The 16,943-nt window shown below is 44.2% G+C and overlaps 1 protein-coding gene across 1 annotated transcript in view; it reads left to right on the top strand.

Moving 5' to 3' along the window:
• NRIP2 (nuclear receptor interacting protein 2) overlaps positions 1-16,943 on the top strand; it is a 410,611-nt gene that overhangs the window by 326,218 nt on the left and 67,450 nt on the right. Inside the window, exon 3 of the mRNA XM_069628497.1 lies at positions 8,513-8,595. Coding sequence (XP_069484598.1) covers positions 8,513-8,595 — 83 coding nt within the window. The remainder of the gene's footprint in view (positions 1-8,512; positions 8,596-16,943) is intronic.

Below are 16,943 nucleotides of genomic sequence, written 5' to 3'. Positions count from 1 at the left end.
TCTCTGAGGTCGCACTCGTGAGTACTTTTTTTAAAAAAAAAGTAAGAAATTGAGTAACTCTCTAGTGAAACCTTTTAAAAGTAACATGACAACGTTCAACTCTGTTAAATGATATTTTCAGACTTTCTGCTGCCCAGTGATGTGCAAGGGGAGAAGTCTTCCAGTCGGTCATGATTTAACCGTGTGCCCTTCCCTCATATGATCATGCGTGGGTTGTAAAGGCAACCTTGTCATCACAGTCTAACATTAAATCATGCCTCAATTGCAGGAATGTTACCCTACAAATCGCCAGACATCAAAACATTGGCAGGCAGGACATTTTGCAGTAGAACCTTCTTGTTAGTGCCATGGCCATTTCAAATGTCTACCTACGGCATGTAAACATCTCTATTTCAAACACATCCCAACAATTTCATGCCCAATGTCCCCCTGCTCTGTCACGTCTCCAAACACCCACTCTTCAAGTCAAACACCAAGGGGCCCATCCATCAGTGTCAGGTTCTAGATGCCCCTCCATTCACTTTAGGACATCTGACGTCCATCACACCCTCATAGCATGATGCAATGTCCCCCTGCTCTATCACGTCCTCAAACACCCACTCTTCCAGTCAAACACCAATGGGCCCATCCATCAGGTGTCATGTTCTAGATCTCCCTTCATTCACTTTAGGACATCTGACGTCCATCGCACCCTCATATCATGATGCAATGTCCCTCTGCTCTATCACGTCCTCAAACACTCCCTCTTCCAGCCAAACACCAAGGGGCCCATCCATCAGTGTCAGGTTCTAGATCCCCCTCCATTCACTTTAGGACATCTGACGTCCATCGCACCCTCATAGCATGATAAAATGTGCCCCTGCTCTATCAGTGGCGCCCCCAGACATTTTTTATAGGGGTGGCCTGATGAGGCCACAGGAAATCTTGGGGTGGCACACCAAAACAAACACATAGCTGAATTTCCGGAAATCTATTATGCCGATATAGTATATAGACCAGTTGAAAACTATGTATATATGAGAGTTAAGGAATTCCATATTGATATAGTTCCATTTATTATTTAACTGTAACTAATTCATTTATCTGATGCACATAGACTAATATCAGTATGGTTAACATTTTGAGTTCCACAATCCTGTTTGTGCGAGACTAGTCCTTAGCCTCAAGCCCTGGGATCATATCTCTACGCCCCTGAAATCTCTTCATTGGCTCCCAGTGGCTGCAAGGATTCAATTCAAGACCCTTTCCATTGTCCAGGGCTTTCTGGGGCCTGGGTCCAAAATACCTTCAACTTTCCCTCCGTAAATACCTTCAACTCAAGCTCTTCGCTCCTCCACCTCCAACTCCCTCAGGATCTGTCGCTTCTTCAAGCAACGAGTTGGTGGCAGATCTCTTACCTCAGCAGGGGCCTCCCTCTTCAACAGCCTCCCTGCCACTCTGAAACTTGAGGAGAACCATCTCCAGTTCCGGAAGCACCTCAACACCTTCCTCTTTGCTTCTACCTTCACTCCCCCACTCCCCTGCTGATCTGTCTGCTTTGGCACAATGCACCTGCTGGTTTTCCCACTGCTTTCGGGCCCAGGTCCATTCCCACCCAGCCACTCACCCGCATTGCCCCTGACAACACCTGCACTTGGGTCTGTATCTGTTACCCTACAGTCCCCTTACCTGCACTTACCAGACACCCCTTGTCTGCACTCAAAACCTGCACTTGCCACCTTGCTGGCTGCAATACCTTTTGTATTGTTGTACCCCTTGCTCATCATTTTCCTCTTTTCCACTCTCCCTTGCACTTTCCCCCCTTTGCTCCCCCCTGCACATGCACATTCTCAATGTCACTGGGTCTAGTAAGATTGTTGTTTTGTCTTCCCTTGTCCCCATCCCTTGCCTCGTTGCGCTCTGAAACACTTGTCTATGAGTGCAATACAAATAAAATATATCATATCATAGCCAGAGAATCCCCTAAATCCTCACTTATGAATTTTTAATTGCCAACATGTCTATCGAATATGGTGCACTCAGCAGGGTTTGACATATGTAGGAATAGAATAATAGATGTATCTTGCCATTGGACTGCATTGACAATGGGAATGCACCCAGTGGTACATTTTACACATTGGTCTCCACAAAAGAATCTTAGGGAAGTCAGGTTGATAGTAAGATGAGGGTCTACCAAAAGGCTGATTTTCAGTTTCTGAAAGGGCAACTCTTCTGCTATCCCCAATTTACTTTTCAGAATGTTACTTGTAAGTTTGAGCAACACATCTTTCCTTTACCATTTTCTGTTTCACTGAGAACACAACCCAGGTAAATTCACCACCTGTCAGTTTGCGTAGAAAAACCCAGGCAGTTCAAAAGTTAGACTTTCTTAGGAATGCTCTTACTCTTCAGGTAGTAGGTGGGATTGGCCATAAGAATAATCATGGCCATGGGCAGTCAGTGGGATGGTAAATAAAACACCCTCAAGTGTCCCTCCTCACAGCCCTGTCATTCCTAATTGTACTCCAGTTCAGTAGTTTCAGCTTACAAAATGGAATGAAGTAAAACTAAGGTAAAAGTGAACCTCTCTGGGAAGCTGCCCCTCTGGTCCTTGGCTGCTCTGGTGAGCTCTCCTCTGGTCTTTTGCTCCCTTGCAGGTGAACCTTTGGCCCATCCCTCCTTTGGTCTTTGGCTCTCTAGTGAGTTGGTGTCAAAAACAAGAAGCAAAACGCTTCAATTTTCTGTCAATCTTACAAACAACGACCTGAGCTACCTGAAACGCATATAACCAGTGTGCCACACAGCTGAAAAAATATCTAAAATGTTCACCGTACAGAGCCATATGTTTTAAGATCTGCAAGCATCAATGTTGTAACAAAGCAATCTTGGCCTTATCCCACTGCTACTGCATTATGGCAGAGGTGTGCAATGGAAGACTCAATATCATAGCATAACAGGACATTGCAGAGTGTGGGGCAGTACTCTGGATGGCACAAGCAACTTCCGTGGCTGGGAGCAACAGGGGAGAAAATGTAATGTTGGTTCAACCACAGTTAGTCTGCTATACTAGATACTCTGGTGCACTGACTGGCTGGTGAGACTGTCTGCCTGTCAAATCAAGTGATTGGAGATTGGGGAAGGGCCAGTGCAGCAATCATGAAATGATATGTGACAGTATTGGAGTCACTAGCAGAGGAGCACCAGGCTACACCAATTTGTCCCTACAATTATTAAAACTGTCCTATTGTAAGGGTGAAACATAATCACTGACAAGCACTCCAATTTTGCAGTTGAAGTCAGGGTGAGATTGCATTATTTGCCCTGGATAACAAGCTTATGCTAAACAGCGAAGCAGGGATTTTAACCCACTCTCCAATTTAGGCACGACCACCTTCTTCCATGCTTTACTTGGAAGAAATAATAAAGCTTTGAGGGTCGAGGCCTATGTTGATACTGTCTTATAGAGTTTACTTGTAAAATACATAAATTGCATAATAAAGCATCATGATGACATGTGAATCCATATAGCAGCATGTTGAGATAAAATAATATCAGAGTACCTTTATTTTCCACAATGGAAAACTATAAGATGCAAAAGGCAAACTATCTATTTATCCACTTTATTTTCACTGCTTTAAGACGCACAATAAAAGAAGTTGTATAGTAAACTCACTTAGGGCTGGAGATTCGTCACAAACCTCCAGTGTGTTGTGCATGGTTTTAAGAACATTCAACTAAGGACAACAACGCAAACTTTACTTTTTAGCAAATCAAGCTATTAGACATTTTCTTTTTTTCTTTTTATTGTGTCTTTAGTTATAAACATTAACACATATACATATTTACAATCATATTTAAAGGACAAAATCGATATATAAAAGAGAAGAAATTAACATTATCAAAAAACATAAAACAAATCAGCCTAATCAATATAACACAAAGGAAAGAAAACAGTTTCTTACTGATCTGATTATAAAAACTTTATAATGCCTTATCGGTCATGACCAGAAGAACAGGACACAAACAACACCCTTATCCAGGCTTATCAACAGTATCACATCGTCTTCAAATTTGCATATAAATTCATTTGCATGAAGCCAAATTTGGGTGATGGCAATTATCAGACTTTTATTATACCCTGTTATGCATCTAAGCCATATATATTGGTCTCATTTTAACACAGCAAGTCAATATATGTCTAGCAGATTCTATGCAGTTACCATCCAAGCATAGTCTGCATTTTCTCATCTCCTGAGGAATACCCGTCCATGCCCTCTTATTTCTAGGACATTTAGACGGTTAAGTCTTATGTCCATAAAGATTCTGCGGGTAGCAGGACAAGGAAACAGCTTTAGATACCTTTGCATTTTTTTATACTCAAAAGGCATTTTAGAAAAGGTGTGCAAGGATTATATATTCGCTACCTTATCATGGTTGGTGACCCAGTCCCACTTCTCAGTGGAATCCTTAACGGATTTTAGAAGTGCACCTTTGCCATAATCCCAGTTGGGAACCCAGCCTATTTTATCAAAGAAGAGCCTAATCTATTAGACATTATGTGTATGAATACATATTTCAAAGGGTGCTTTATTGTGTTGCTTGCTTTAACTGTCACAGATTTGCAAGGTGACTGGTGGTCTTAGGTTAGCACAGACAACCTCTTCCTGTGTGGCATAAGTGCATGTGAATGAGCTGAGGGTAAACATAACTCACTGTGACACCCCTTCACTACATCCATTATCACATGTGGTGGATAACTGTGCCACCTCTTCTCATCCGATATCCACAAAAGTGTATTCCTCTGATAGAAAATCCTCATCTACCGCTGGCCTGGTTTGCAAGATTGCAGCAGAGTTTAGCCTTAGAGCTACCGTTTTGTAAAAGTGTTCATGCATATGCTTGTTCTGTTTGACCAACATCATCGTATGGGTTGTCTCACATAGTCCCCTACATGCCTGAGCACCCCAGCTGTTAAAGTATCTAATCCTAATAATATAGTTAAGATAATTAAATATCCGTCAAAGGATAATGTTTTATGAAAATGTTCCTCTGGATGTCACTTACCTGCAAACTAGCGTTATGCTGGAGCTCTACAAATGCACCTATACTCTTAGCCATGATGCTAATCCTGCACAACCTACATGTAGCCTGAGGAGGAAATCCGGAAATAAACACAACTTGGAAGTGTGAGCCAAAGCAGAAATGCACGCATCCAGGCTCAGGCTGTCTTTATTTCCCGGTCCGTCCGGCCCTGACTCCAGACCATCGCGGGCAGTTCCCGGGTCCCATGGCATAAAAGCAAAAAAATACACTGTTTTTCACACTGAACTGGACATGTTATTAGTTCAGTGCGGAAAAAAAATATATACATTTTTTGATTGCTTTTTCGTGGGGTGGCCGATGGGGGGGCCAGCATTTTTATAAGGGTGGCCATGGCCCCCCCTGGCCACCCCTTGGTGGCGCCCTTCACGCCCTCAAACACCCACTCTTCCGGTCAAACATCAAGGGGGCCATCCATCAGTGTCAGGTTCTAGATGTCCCTCCATTCACTTTAGGACATCTGACGTCCGCCGCCCCCTCATAGCATGATGCAATGTCCCTCTCCTCCATCACGTCCCCAAACACTCCCTCTTCCAGTCAAACACCAAGGGGCCCATCCATCAGGTGTCATGTTCTAGATGTTCCTCCATTCACTTTAGGACATCTGATGTCCACTACCTCCCCATCGCTTGATCCAATGGCCCCCCTCTCTTATCAAGTCCATTGATGCCCTGCCCTCCATCTGGTCCTCTGATTCCCCCTTTTCTGCATCCAGATTGGGGCCCTTTACCCCCATATTAGGACCGCATAGCCCCCCACCTCCAACAGCCAGGCCCCACTGCCCCTATGTTTGTTTTCCTGATCAGTGTGTGACTGTGTGCACGCCCACATACACTAAATGCTGCAATTAAGTGGTATATGCATGCCATAGCTGCATTTTTTTTTAAAGTGAGTGACATGCAATATGCCTGAGTCCTGGTATGGATGCAACTGAGAGCTGTGTTATAAGCATGGAGAAGTACATTATGCAACCATGCACTTAGTGTACCACGCAAATACACAAAAGATGATCCACACACTTTGGCTGCACCACGTGCTTCATGCACTTATGTATCAATGTTCGTTGTATCTGAATGGTCCAGCTGTACATAGAACATGGCGCACACCTACATTTTGCGGTGTGGGATTTACAAATGGTACACACACAAATGCACAAATCATTGCCTGCAGCTGAATGGTGAAAACCATGTTTCATCCATGTTCATATAGCGCACAGTCACATGTCATGCAATGTGTTTGCCACACACGAGCGTGAAAAAGATAAAATCTGTGGGTCATGTTTGTTTCACTTCTCTGATGCAGACATGCATGAAAGAGGCCCAAAAGCCAAGGGCAGCCGTCTGAGTTTGGTGTACCACACATGTGAATACAAAGTCTACAACTGAAGAATGAGCCATGTTTTTACATCAGAGTGATGCACACAGTGTACTGTGACAGTCTGTGTGTGCTATTTGTATCATCCTCTAGCACATAGCGCAGCCGAAGATTTGAGACCAGCCTGTGTTTGCTACATCTGAGTAGTCCACACTTGCACCAAAGATGGTCAGACCGAAACAGCTCTCCACCTTTGGCTACTATGTAGGTGATCCACAACCTGTGCCCGGTTTTCCCCCGCGCCACCTAACCGCCATCCGACCCTCTCCTCCCCACCACCCTGTACAGCTGAAACCCTCCTCTGTGTCCCTCTGTATCCTAAGCCCTGATGTATATCTGTTTTGTTGTTACCTCAGATCTGCACCTGTACTATTATACACCTCTGTAAAGCTCTCTGTTATGCATCTGTACTATTATACACCTCTGTAAAGCTCTCTGTTATGCATCTGTACTATTATACACCTCTGTAAAGCACTCTGTTATGCATCTGTACTATTATACACCTCTGTAAAGCTCTCTGTTATGCATCTGTACTATTATACACCTCTGTAAAGCACTCTGTTATGCATCTGTACTATTATACACCTCTGTAAAGCTCTCTGTTATGCATCTGTACTATTATACACCTCTGTAAAGCACTCTGTTATGCATCTGTACTATTATACACCTCTGTAAAGCTCTCTGTTATGCATCTGTACTATTATACACCTCTGTAAAGCACTCTGTTATGCATCTGTACTATTATACACCTCTGTAAAGCTCTCTGTTATGCATCTGTACTATTATACACCTCTGTAAAGCACTCTGTTATGCATCTGTACTATTATACACCTCTGTAAAGCTCTCTGTTATGCATCTGTACTATTATACACCTCTGTAAAGCTCTCTGTTATGCATCTGTACTATTATACACCTCTGTAAAGCACTCTGTTATGCATCTGTACTATTATACACCTCTGTAAAGCTCTCTGTTATGCATCTGTACTATTATACACCTCTGTAAAGCACTCTGTTATGCATCTGTATTGTTGGATACTTCTGTAAAGCGCCCCGGAGCTTCTGGAAGCTCAATAAATATCATAATAAAAATAATAACCTGAAGTCGTCCATGTTAAAGGGCCAACAATCAACCCAGGCCTTTGCTGCACGGGTAACTCCTACAAACATGGACTGTGGCCGCAAGATGCCAAAGCCTTTTTTTGCAAGACCCACCCGCCCAACACAGACAATGGCTACGGGTGTCGCTGATACATGTAGAGTAGAGAGAAGGTGACAGCATTGCATGGTTGAAGGATTTGGCCTACAAATGTGCACTTCTGCCTCAAACCCCACATTCCATGTTTTAAAGGTTCCATGGAATAATGTACTCTCAAAAATATCGCCATGCAAAAATATCGCCAAAAAATGGCCATTTTTTGTGGGGACATTATTGCATGAAACATGCGGGGGACACCCCCGCAATGGCCAAACCCTTTTTTTTTTTTTTTTTTTTTTGGCTGCCCCTGTCCCTATATATATGGTCACCCATATACTATCGCCACGACCTTTTCCCAGCGATATTATATACGGCAACCATATATATGGGGATAATATTACCTGATACCGTTTTAAAGAGCTATGAAATGGCCAAGAGAGACAGTGTCAAGTGGCCATGGTCTATAATAGTTGTGCAGCAAATGGCTAATGCCCATCCATGCTGGATAGATGGGTCCTGCAAGCACTGCTGGTCCACGAGGAGAGATTAGAAAGCAGCCACAGTAAGCACTGAATGAACAGACTCTGTAAACAGAATCTGTGGCCCGTGCTTACAGGTCTGGTCCACCAACACTGAGCGGACCGTTGTCGTCATCACAGAGGTCGCATTGTATGTCTAGGTAAATGAGATTTTCTTTTTCATTAAGTGCATTTAAAAGCAGTTCGAATCAATTCATCGCCCTGTCTCCATATCCTGTTGTGTAGATAGAACCTTGGCATCTGCAAGCTAACACTTCCTACGCTTGGAGTGTGTGTCTTAAGCCTGTGATCTGCTCTCATTGTCTTTCCTTTATTCCCTCAATAGTGCCACGACCAGGAACTCAGAGCCGGGATCAACACAGGCTGCCAGCACAACCTCATCTCGCGGAGCTGTGTGAGCAGGCTGGGGTAAGGCAAGGGAGCAATGCAGCTGGCACAAAGACAGGTCCTGAAATTGCTCTGATTCGACGGAATAGATTCTGTCAAAAATGTAGTCTAAATGAGCGCCAATCAAAATAGAAAACCTGTCATTTTCCTTCAATGGGGCCTGGCTGGATCATTTCCCTTCATTGCGTTAGAGAATTATTCAGACAATGATCTTCTGCTCGATACTGTGCAGTGTCCTCATGCCTGGGCAATGGGAGGTCGCCTGTCCTTAAGATTGCTGCTGAATTCTTTAGTTCTCCTACTGATCAACCTTTCATTGTTTAAGAAGGTGAGTTGAAGAGAATGTCTCCAGATTCTTTGAATAGAAGAGATCAAATGTACTGTAGTGACGGGTGGGACGCATTGCCGCAGAGCATCCGTATTGTGTGCTCCGACAAGCTCCATTTTCATTAGACTTCCCCATTTCACTGTATAACGTGTATTTACCCTCTATGACCTTATCATACATTTACTAAAACACCTAGGGAAGTATACAAGGAATAAACCAAGGCACGGTAGGGGACCGAGGAATAATCGGAGACCAAAAGCGCAACTGAGATAAAAGAAAGGGAAATCATGAGAAAATATACGTTTCTAATTAGATCCTTCAAATGCACGTTCCACATCCAAGCAGATCCATCACAAACTTTCCACAGACTTCATAACCATCACTTCTCTCTAATCCGCTCCTTCTCCCAAAGCATGGATGTCGTCTGAAGACGGAGGTCCAAGTGTGGCCTTGTGACCCCCTACTCGACTCGCAGCCCGAAGACAGAGAAATGACAAATGCACATAATTCTTCTTACTCTCTCAGACAACCATACTAGACTGATGATATGGAGGAAGTAGAGTTGTCATCAATCGAATAGGTCGACTGACTATAGCTCGAGAAGTTAATGACATCATCACTGACACCACAACATAGGTGCACTTAGACATGAAGTACATAGGCAGCCATGCATGAAGCAACACGAACATACATTAGATTATTGTAGGTAGACACAAACAAATGCTTATGACTCATGCAAGTAGATGACAGACATATTTATATATAGACATAAGAATAAAGATGAAACTACAGGTGCACTGAAGTAAATGGTTAATGGGAGACAGACTTCAAATACATATAGGGGCTGACAGCCTGATTCAGCTAAAAGCAGACAGAGCTTCCAGCACAGACACAGTGCACACCCTAGCCAAGGATGAGCAGAGCTGGAAAGGTTCCAGTTATCAAGGCAATAAGGCACCTGCAAGAAATTCAGTTTACAATCCTCATAATTACAAGCAGGAGAGCTCCATTTCGTGGTCTATATACATGTGACCTGGAAGAGCAGGGCAATGCCTATTCACTCAAGGTGGATGGAGGGAAGCTGTTCCCATCAAACCAGAGGTGGAAAGATACAAGTGTTGCTCAAAGTTAATAACTGAGTGTACTCTCTCAGGCTTAGGTGATAAGAGATGGCAACATGATGGAACACATAGCACCTCTGTGCTCGTTCCCTTCACCTCTAAAAGGTCCATTTAGTCTAGTAGATGTCCAAGGTCCCAAGACTGGGAAGACACGTTCTGTCCAATCCTTAGTTACCTTTCACATTAACTATAAGAAATCTCTGAGTGTAATGACAAACTCTGCACCAGAGTAATGTCCAATAGTTGTATCAACTGTGCCAGTCGCCAAACATGAGTACTTGAAGGTACACCCACTCCTTGATATCAAAATTGTAGATCATAAAAAGTACTCATATGTTGCACCCCAGCTATTCTAAAGCTCCTCCAAGTAGATGAACACATTCAATTTATAGAGTTTCTGAAATTAGATTTAATTTGATGAGCCCATTCTGGTTGACACGTGTTTCGGCCTTCCTGGCCTTTTTGAAGACTGGGCTTGCACAACAATGGTTGATAACCAATATCCTTAATTGATAATTATATACAGAAATACAAATAGCATATAAGTTCACATGTGTAGCATTCGCAAGTACACATATTAACAAAAGACAGAAAGAAAGGATTAGCAAAGGGGAGGATTGGTTGGGAGTGAAAGACAGTAAAAGCCATTAGATCATGCATATTGAATTCAACATTCCAAAATCAAAGAAAATGTTAAACTTATGTGCTCACGTATCAAAAAAGTCATTTGTTCTGAAGAGCATTCTTCCCAATAATGTTTAAACAAAGATGGACATATAGACCACCTTCTGGACTCTTCCATGGATAATTGCTACCATTCAACCAGAATGGGCTCATCGAATTAAATCTAATTTCAGAAGCTCTATACAATGAATGTGTGCATTGGTGCTTTAGAATAGCCATGGCGCCAACATATGAGTACTTTTTATAATCGACCTTTCACGGTAACACATATTATGTTGCAGTGACCAATAGCTTCTTTACTTTCCTGCAACTTTGTATGTGTTGTATGTAGGGGTGGTCTTCTGAGAAGCCACAAGATAGCAACATTACTGGGGGACGTAACCTGTTTTTGTGATGTCACCCATGGTTAAAACAGGGTGACACATGTTTGGTGGACGAGAGCTCTGGAAACAATATGCTGTTCTAGTGTGATCCCTGTAATTTTAGTTGGATAATAAAGACAGTACATTTTTGGCCTATGGTTGAGTCTACCATTCTCGCAGTGAGGATTTTGTTGGGGCCCAAGTATCCTTTTGCTGGTAATTGGGGTGACTGCTAGAGAGCCCCTGCCGCTCCTTTACACCTCCATTCCTGGATGAAATCCAATTGGGTAAACTGAATGGAGATCAGACGAAGTCCTGGTGATCAATCACTAATAGCAATGAGTCTCAAAACTCTTCCTTCTGGTCTCAGAGCCTGGACCCACACCCTCTATCATCTCCCGAAAGCAAATATTTCTGATTTCAGCATTAGTATGATGAAAATCTATTGCTTGCCCCTTAAGTCAATAGGGTGGTCTACTCTTGATTTTAAAGCCTAAAAAGGTTTTGCCGTGGCTGCCTTTCCCTAATGAGGTGAGCCTTGACATTGCCCTCATCTGCTTGAGAATGGATGACAACAGCCTCTACATACCCTCGCCACTTTCATCATCAGAAGGCTCCAGAGAATCCAGAATGTGGCTGCTCATCTCCATCACTGGTTATGAGATTTCAACCGATTTTCACCTGTGTGGGCCGCTTCCAGTGGAGAAAATAATTCCCTCCAAAGCCATCCACATTGCCCACTTAAGCTTCCTTCAAGTGGTTCCCCTTATTCTGATCCAGAGGATTCAGTGCTATCCTCCCACCAGCCTCTTCTACTCCTCAATCCCCAAGGACCACAACACTGAAAGCCCTGTGCTAGTGGCCAAGATTTTTTACCCTTTTCCCTCACCTGTGGAATTTATTTATTGTTTGCTTGTTAGGCGCTTATACAATAAGAATATAGTGGTTCAAAGCGCCCACAGGGGAGGGAGGGTGGGTGGGAAATATAATACAAAACAATATTAAAAGCAGAGGGGGAGGAGGGAGAGGGACAAACCTACTATACCTTGTCAGTTTTCAGAACGTGCAAGTGCAGAAAGGAAGAGGGGTAAGTGCTGGGGAGTCAGAGCACGTGGGCGAGCCAAGAACGAAGTGCTAGGAATATTGAGTGCTACACGGCCAAGGGCCGCAGGAGGTGTAAGTGCGAGTCTCCAGAGCAGAGGACCTGGGAAGAATTGGTGTGGGAGGTCAAGGCCCCGAAGATTAATAAGGGCCAGGCACACCGATTCAGCAACTGTGGGATTAGTAGAGGAGAGAAGGAGGGAGGGAGGGAGGAGGAAAAGAGGAAAGTCTTAAGGACCTTCTGCACTTTGAGAAGATCCTGCTCAAGGCGCAGGGCGAAGGAGAGGTTATTACAAGCCCTAAGCACTTTTGGGTCATAGGCAATCACCTGGCCCTTCCCTTCCACAAAGCATGAATGCACTTCTCCTTTCTCGAGAACCCTATCACATTCTGACTCTTTTGTATGCTATTGTTTGCGATTTACACATTTTGTAATGTATTAATAAGTATACAGATGATCGTGATTGTGTAGAAACGTGAAAAATAAGTGTGAATGGAGCTAGGGGTTGCATGGCTAGGAGAGAAAATCAGTGAAATGGGGGGAAATCGTGTGACATTTGATGGGAGTATGTCAGATATATAGCTAGAGCGCATCTAAGCACATTAGAAAAAGAAAAGTGTACAAAGGACAAACAGGGAATGCTTGACAACCTCTACCAGCCACTAGTGAGGGGGCAATACTGGTGAAGCCCCCACAGACGACACTACAGTTCACAACGTGGCAGTATGGCGGTTTCATCATATGGCTCATTTCTTGAGGATTAGCCCATGCCCATTAACCCATGCGGCAGTCAACCACTACCAGGCAATCACGCAGGGAGCAGTTCTTCACGGGCATAGGCAAGCCCATTGCTGGAAAGGTCCTAGCTCTTGCCATGTGGCCCCATTACCAGGCAAACTGGGTGGCCAAATGTCACTTTGACCAGGGTGGCTAAAAATCATTTCACTAGCCCTTACTCCATTGCCCCGGCTCATCTATGGATGCGAAAGCACAGCTCGTATTAGAAGAGGGGAGTAGAACCCTGCCCCGGGGTCCTCTTCCTCAGTTCACCTCTGTTACCCAGAGGCACCTCTATTTCATCCAATCCCCAGCACTCTCTGCCCTGCTTCCAGCCCTACAGATAGCCATTTTCAAACTAAAATGAAAGAAGCCCATTGACTATTCTATAGGGTTCTGGCCATTGATGCGTCGTGACGTACATGATTCGCAAATGCTTCTTTTTTGTCTAAATTGGATAAAAGCCGGAGTTGAGACCTTAAATGTCTTCCTTGAGGTTTCTGAGCACAGCGTTTATGGAAACTTCATCTTAATAATGTTCACTCCTGTTTGCTTTGAATGTTTATACCAAAAGGCATACAAACTGATGTTATGTTATTTAAGCAATAAACCCCGATCCATGGGGTCATTACCCATTCAGGTAATGCCGGTTAATGCCCCCGCGGTGAAGGGTTTATTGCTATTAGTAACCCGGCCCACAAGACCAGGGTACTAATAGCATTCTTTTTCTTTTCTGAAATGCTGCGACATCTCGGAACAGAAAAAAGAAATGTTAACAAAAATGGTCGCCGCGGAAGGGGAAACGGAGCCCGTTTTCCCTTTAGACGGTCATCGGGAGCGGACCCGCTGGGGACAGAAATGTTCCCATTGCGTTCGCTCTCGAAAATGAAGCAAAAAGAAGGTGAGGTTGGGAGGGCGGAGAGGGGATTGTTTGGAAGGTGGGGGAGAAAACACTTACCTGACTACCCGGCATGGGAGGATAGCAGTCTCCAGCAGTGTGGCTCAAAGCGGGGATTACCCTGTTCCCAGCCTCCTCATTCGCTCAGAGGCTGCCACACCTCCCCACGGGGGATAAGAAGGCGATGGATTCTGCGTCGGGTAAAGCCCCGGCGAGGGCCAATCAAATTCTTTGTTACATTCTGATTGACCCTCGCGGGTACTAATAGGATTTATACCACGCACAGCTGCTGCCATTTGCATGATCTCCATGTGTTCTGGCAGATCTGAAAGAGAAGGAGGGACGACAGAGGGTTAGTGTGGAGAGAGGGGGAACATGCAAGGTTGCTTTGCTGTTGGGTTGATGTATGCATATCGGACGTACCCTGAGCTCCCTATTTGGGACTGTTTCCAGGTGTTCTGTGTAGAGGGCATAGAGGCATTTGTGTCCAGAGGGGAGCCTTGCCTGTCCGTGGTGCTAGTATGCATTGGCCGGGAATGGGGCGTTGATTGTAGAGGTGTAGCCATCTGTTGTTTGATGACTGCTTGGAGGGATATCCTGGCACCTCAAAGTGACCGAGATTCACAGGTAGCACCTTTTTACATTTTCTATAAGCAAATAAATGTTATTTCTCTGCCATGTATGAGGGGCTTAGCTCGTATGTGTCTAATGTCTTTGAGGGTTGAGGGTGAGCGTGTTAGAGTAGGGGCATTAGTGCAGCAACCGAGGGAGCGCTAGCAGCATCCGCCTAGTGTCTGTGCAATTAAACAATTTTAGAGCGTGAAAATATCGCCAAAAAAACACAGTCTGCAGCACAAAATGCAAACCATTAATACTGGGCAAAGATGAGAGCTCACATTAGTATAAACAAGTATTTCATTTTTGTACATGTCACCTTCTGATGCTTATAGCTCGAGACAAATAGGACTGTACACCAATGCCGACCAGTCCGTAGCAAAGGCTATACACACACTGGCCAACAAGCCTTTCAATTCCAACAATGGCATGAGAAATAGCCCACGCTGAAGTATATAATGGCCAAAACAAAGGGCATAGGTGGCACAAGCGAGCTGCCCAGGGGAACATGGCTAGAAGAGCTCCGGCCTGTGGATTGGCCACCAGAGCCAAAGGTTTCTCACACCCTGCCCAAGATTTGATCAATTCGATGTTTCCATTAAATAGTTAAATATCTCATTGGCTACCCTAAGGATGTCTACATGTGAAAAATACAGGTTATATTAGATATGCCTACATCGTGAAACAATGGCCCTACCTACTCTTAACACTGTATTACCAGACTAGCCTATCATTCATCCTTGTGTGACCTCTACATAGTTCTACAATTCCCTTTGTTACTTAGTAGGCGCCTATGATTATGGCCTCCTCAGTCTTTTCCTTATGCTTGCCGCCATATGTGTCCTTGACTCTGTCCTTGTCCAAATCCAGGTCCTGATTGATCTTTTCATCGGTTTCCTCCTCTCAACCAACCAAAATACCGATATTTAACGATGCTGGGTATTTATGGGCTGCTGTCTGTGTCCTGGTCACTAGCCTCCTGAAGGGCTGCGTAGCACCACGTGGCCGCAGAGGGCACGCCTCAAGTCAGATGTGCAGTTGGAAGCACGCCTGCCCCGCTGATCTACAGGGGCCTCACCCGGTGCCCAGCTTCCAAGTGACCCAGTCTTTGTAGGGCCACTGCAGGCCAAGTCCATGTCTCAATGACTGCGATGGCCATAGCCTGCATCACACAAGCCGGGAATGGAAATAGTCCTAAACAGTATAGATCCATTAAAAACTGCACTGGTTGCACAGCCATGGGACTTTGTGGGGCATTCTGGGATTTGTAGTTTATATTCTTGATGTAAAAACATAATCTTTGCCAATCTCACAACCTGCTGAAATTTGTAAAGGATTTCAAAGACATGAAAGCAGTGTTGCCTCATTATTCCTAGGCTCTCCTTGGCTAAGTGGGTCACATGTCTTGTTCCTTGTTTTCTCCATGTAATGCTCAGCATTTTCACTAGTTGTCAATTTCTGGCACTGCAATACGCAATCAAGATGGCAATGCAATATTAAGGGAGAAGGAAGTCTGCTAATGTGCCAGAAAGCAGCATTTACGAAACAAACATTTAATATTTTTATATGTATTTCTTTGACGAACAATGATGTTAATTTCCGACCAGAAATGACTTGCAATAACACATCGGCAGATAGTGAGCCATTTTCCAGAAGCATGCCTGTACAATAGCACAAAGATGAGAACAAGTTTCCAGACAGTTTATGAGGGTGTGAAGAAAGTGGGACACACAACAGGGACCAAATAAACAAACTATAACAATATTAGAAACAGGTGACTTTGAAAGATAACGTTGGAAAGAGGAGTACTGTAAAGAATAAATACAATCACTTTATTGAACTATGACGCATTGGGGGAGTGATGGAGTCAGGTACAGAGAATGGGGAAGAGGACACGGTGCGCACCAGAGTGCACACTCTTTTTTGCAAGAAAGTGAACTTCAAGTCGAACTTTGAAGAGATCCACAGTCGGTCTGGCTTTGATTGTGAGGGGCAGTGAGTTCCAGTGGAGGTGGGAGGGGTTGGGGTGAGGGAGAAAAAGCAGCAGCGAGAGGCGGCAGAGAGGGGTTTATACGGACAGTAAGGATGAGTGTAGGAGGAGTGGCGGGAACGAGATGGTGAGTAGAAAGAGATGCAATCAGGCAGGTTTGTGTACACTGAAAGAAGTCAATTGAAAAGGTAACAGTGGTGCACGCAGAGCCAACCAGCATGTAGTCGGTAGGCAGAATGGGGGTGGGGGTAGAGATCTGTGAAGGAATACAAAGTGTTAGTTGACTGGTCGGGTCTCTTGAACGCTATTTGCGCAACCTACAGCCCAGTCGCCTACTAGGACAGTGTAGCAAATACAGGGCTAAGGAATATGTATTGGAATCTATACATGTAATGAATGTAAAGAAAGATTATGTGCATGTGTGTTGGTCATTCTGAAATGTAACGTTTTATTTCTTTGGCGGCCCAACTCTTCCGGAAGTTGTTTGTCGAC

This window comes from Ambystoma mexicanum, chromosome 12 (assembly GCF_040938575.1).
Source record: "Ambystoma mexicanum isolate Mex_15411 chromosome 12, UKY_AmexF1_1, whole genome shotgun sequence".
Lineage (NCBI taxonomy): Eukaryota > Metazoa > Chordata > Amphibia > Caudata > Ambystomatidae > Ambystoma > Ambystoma mexicanum.
The sequence above is the reverse complement of the archived record's forward strand: the minus strand, read 5'-3'. Positions and strand labels throughout refer to the sequence as shown.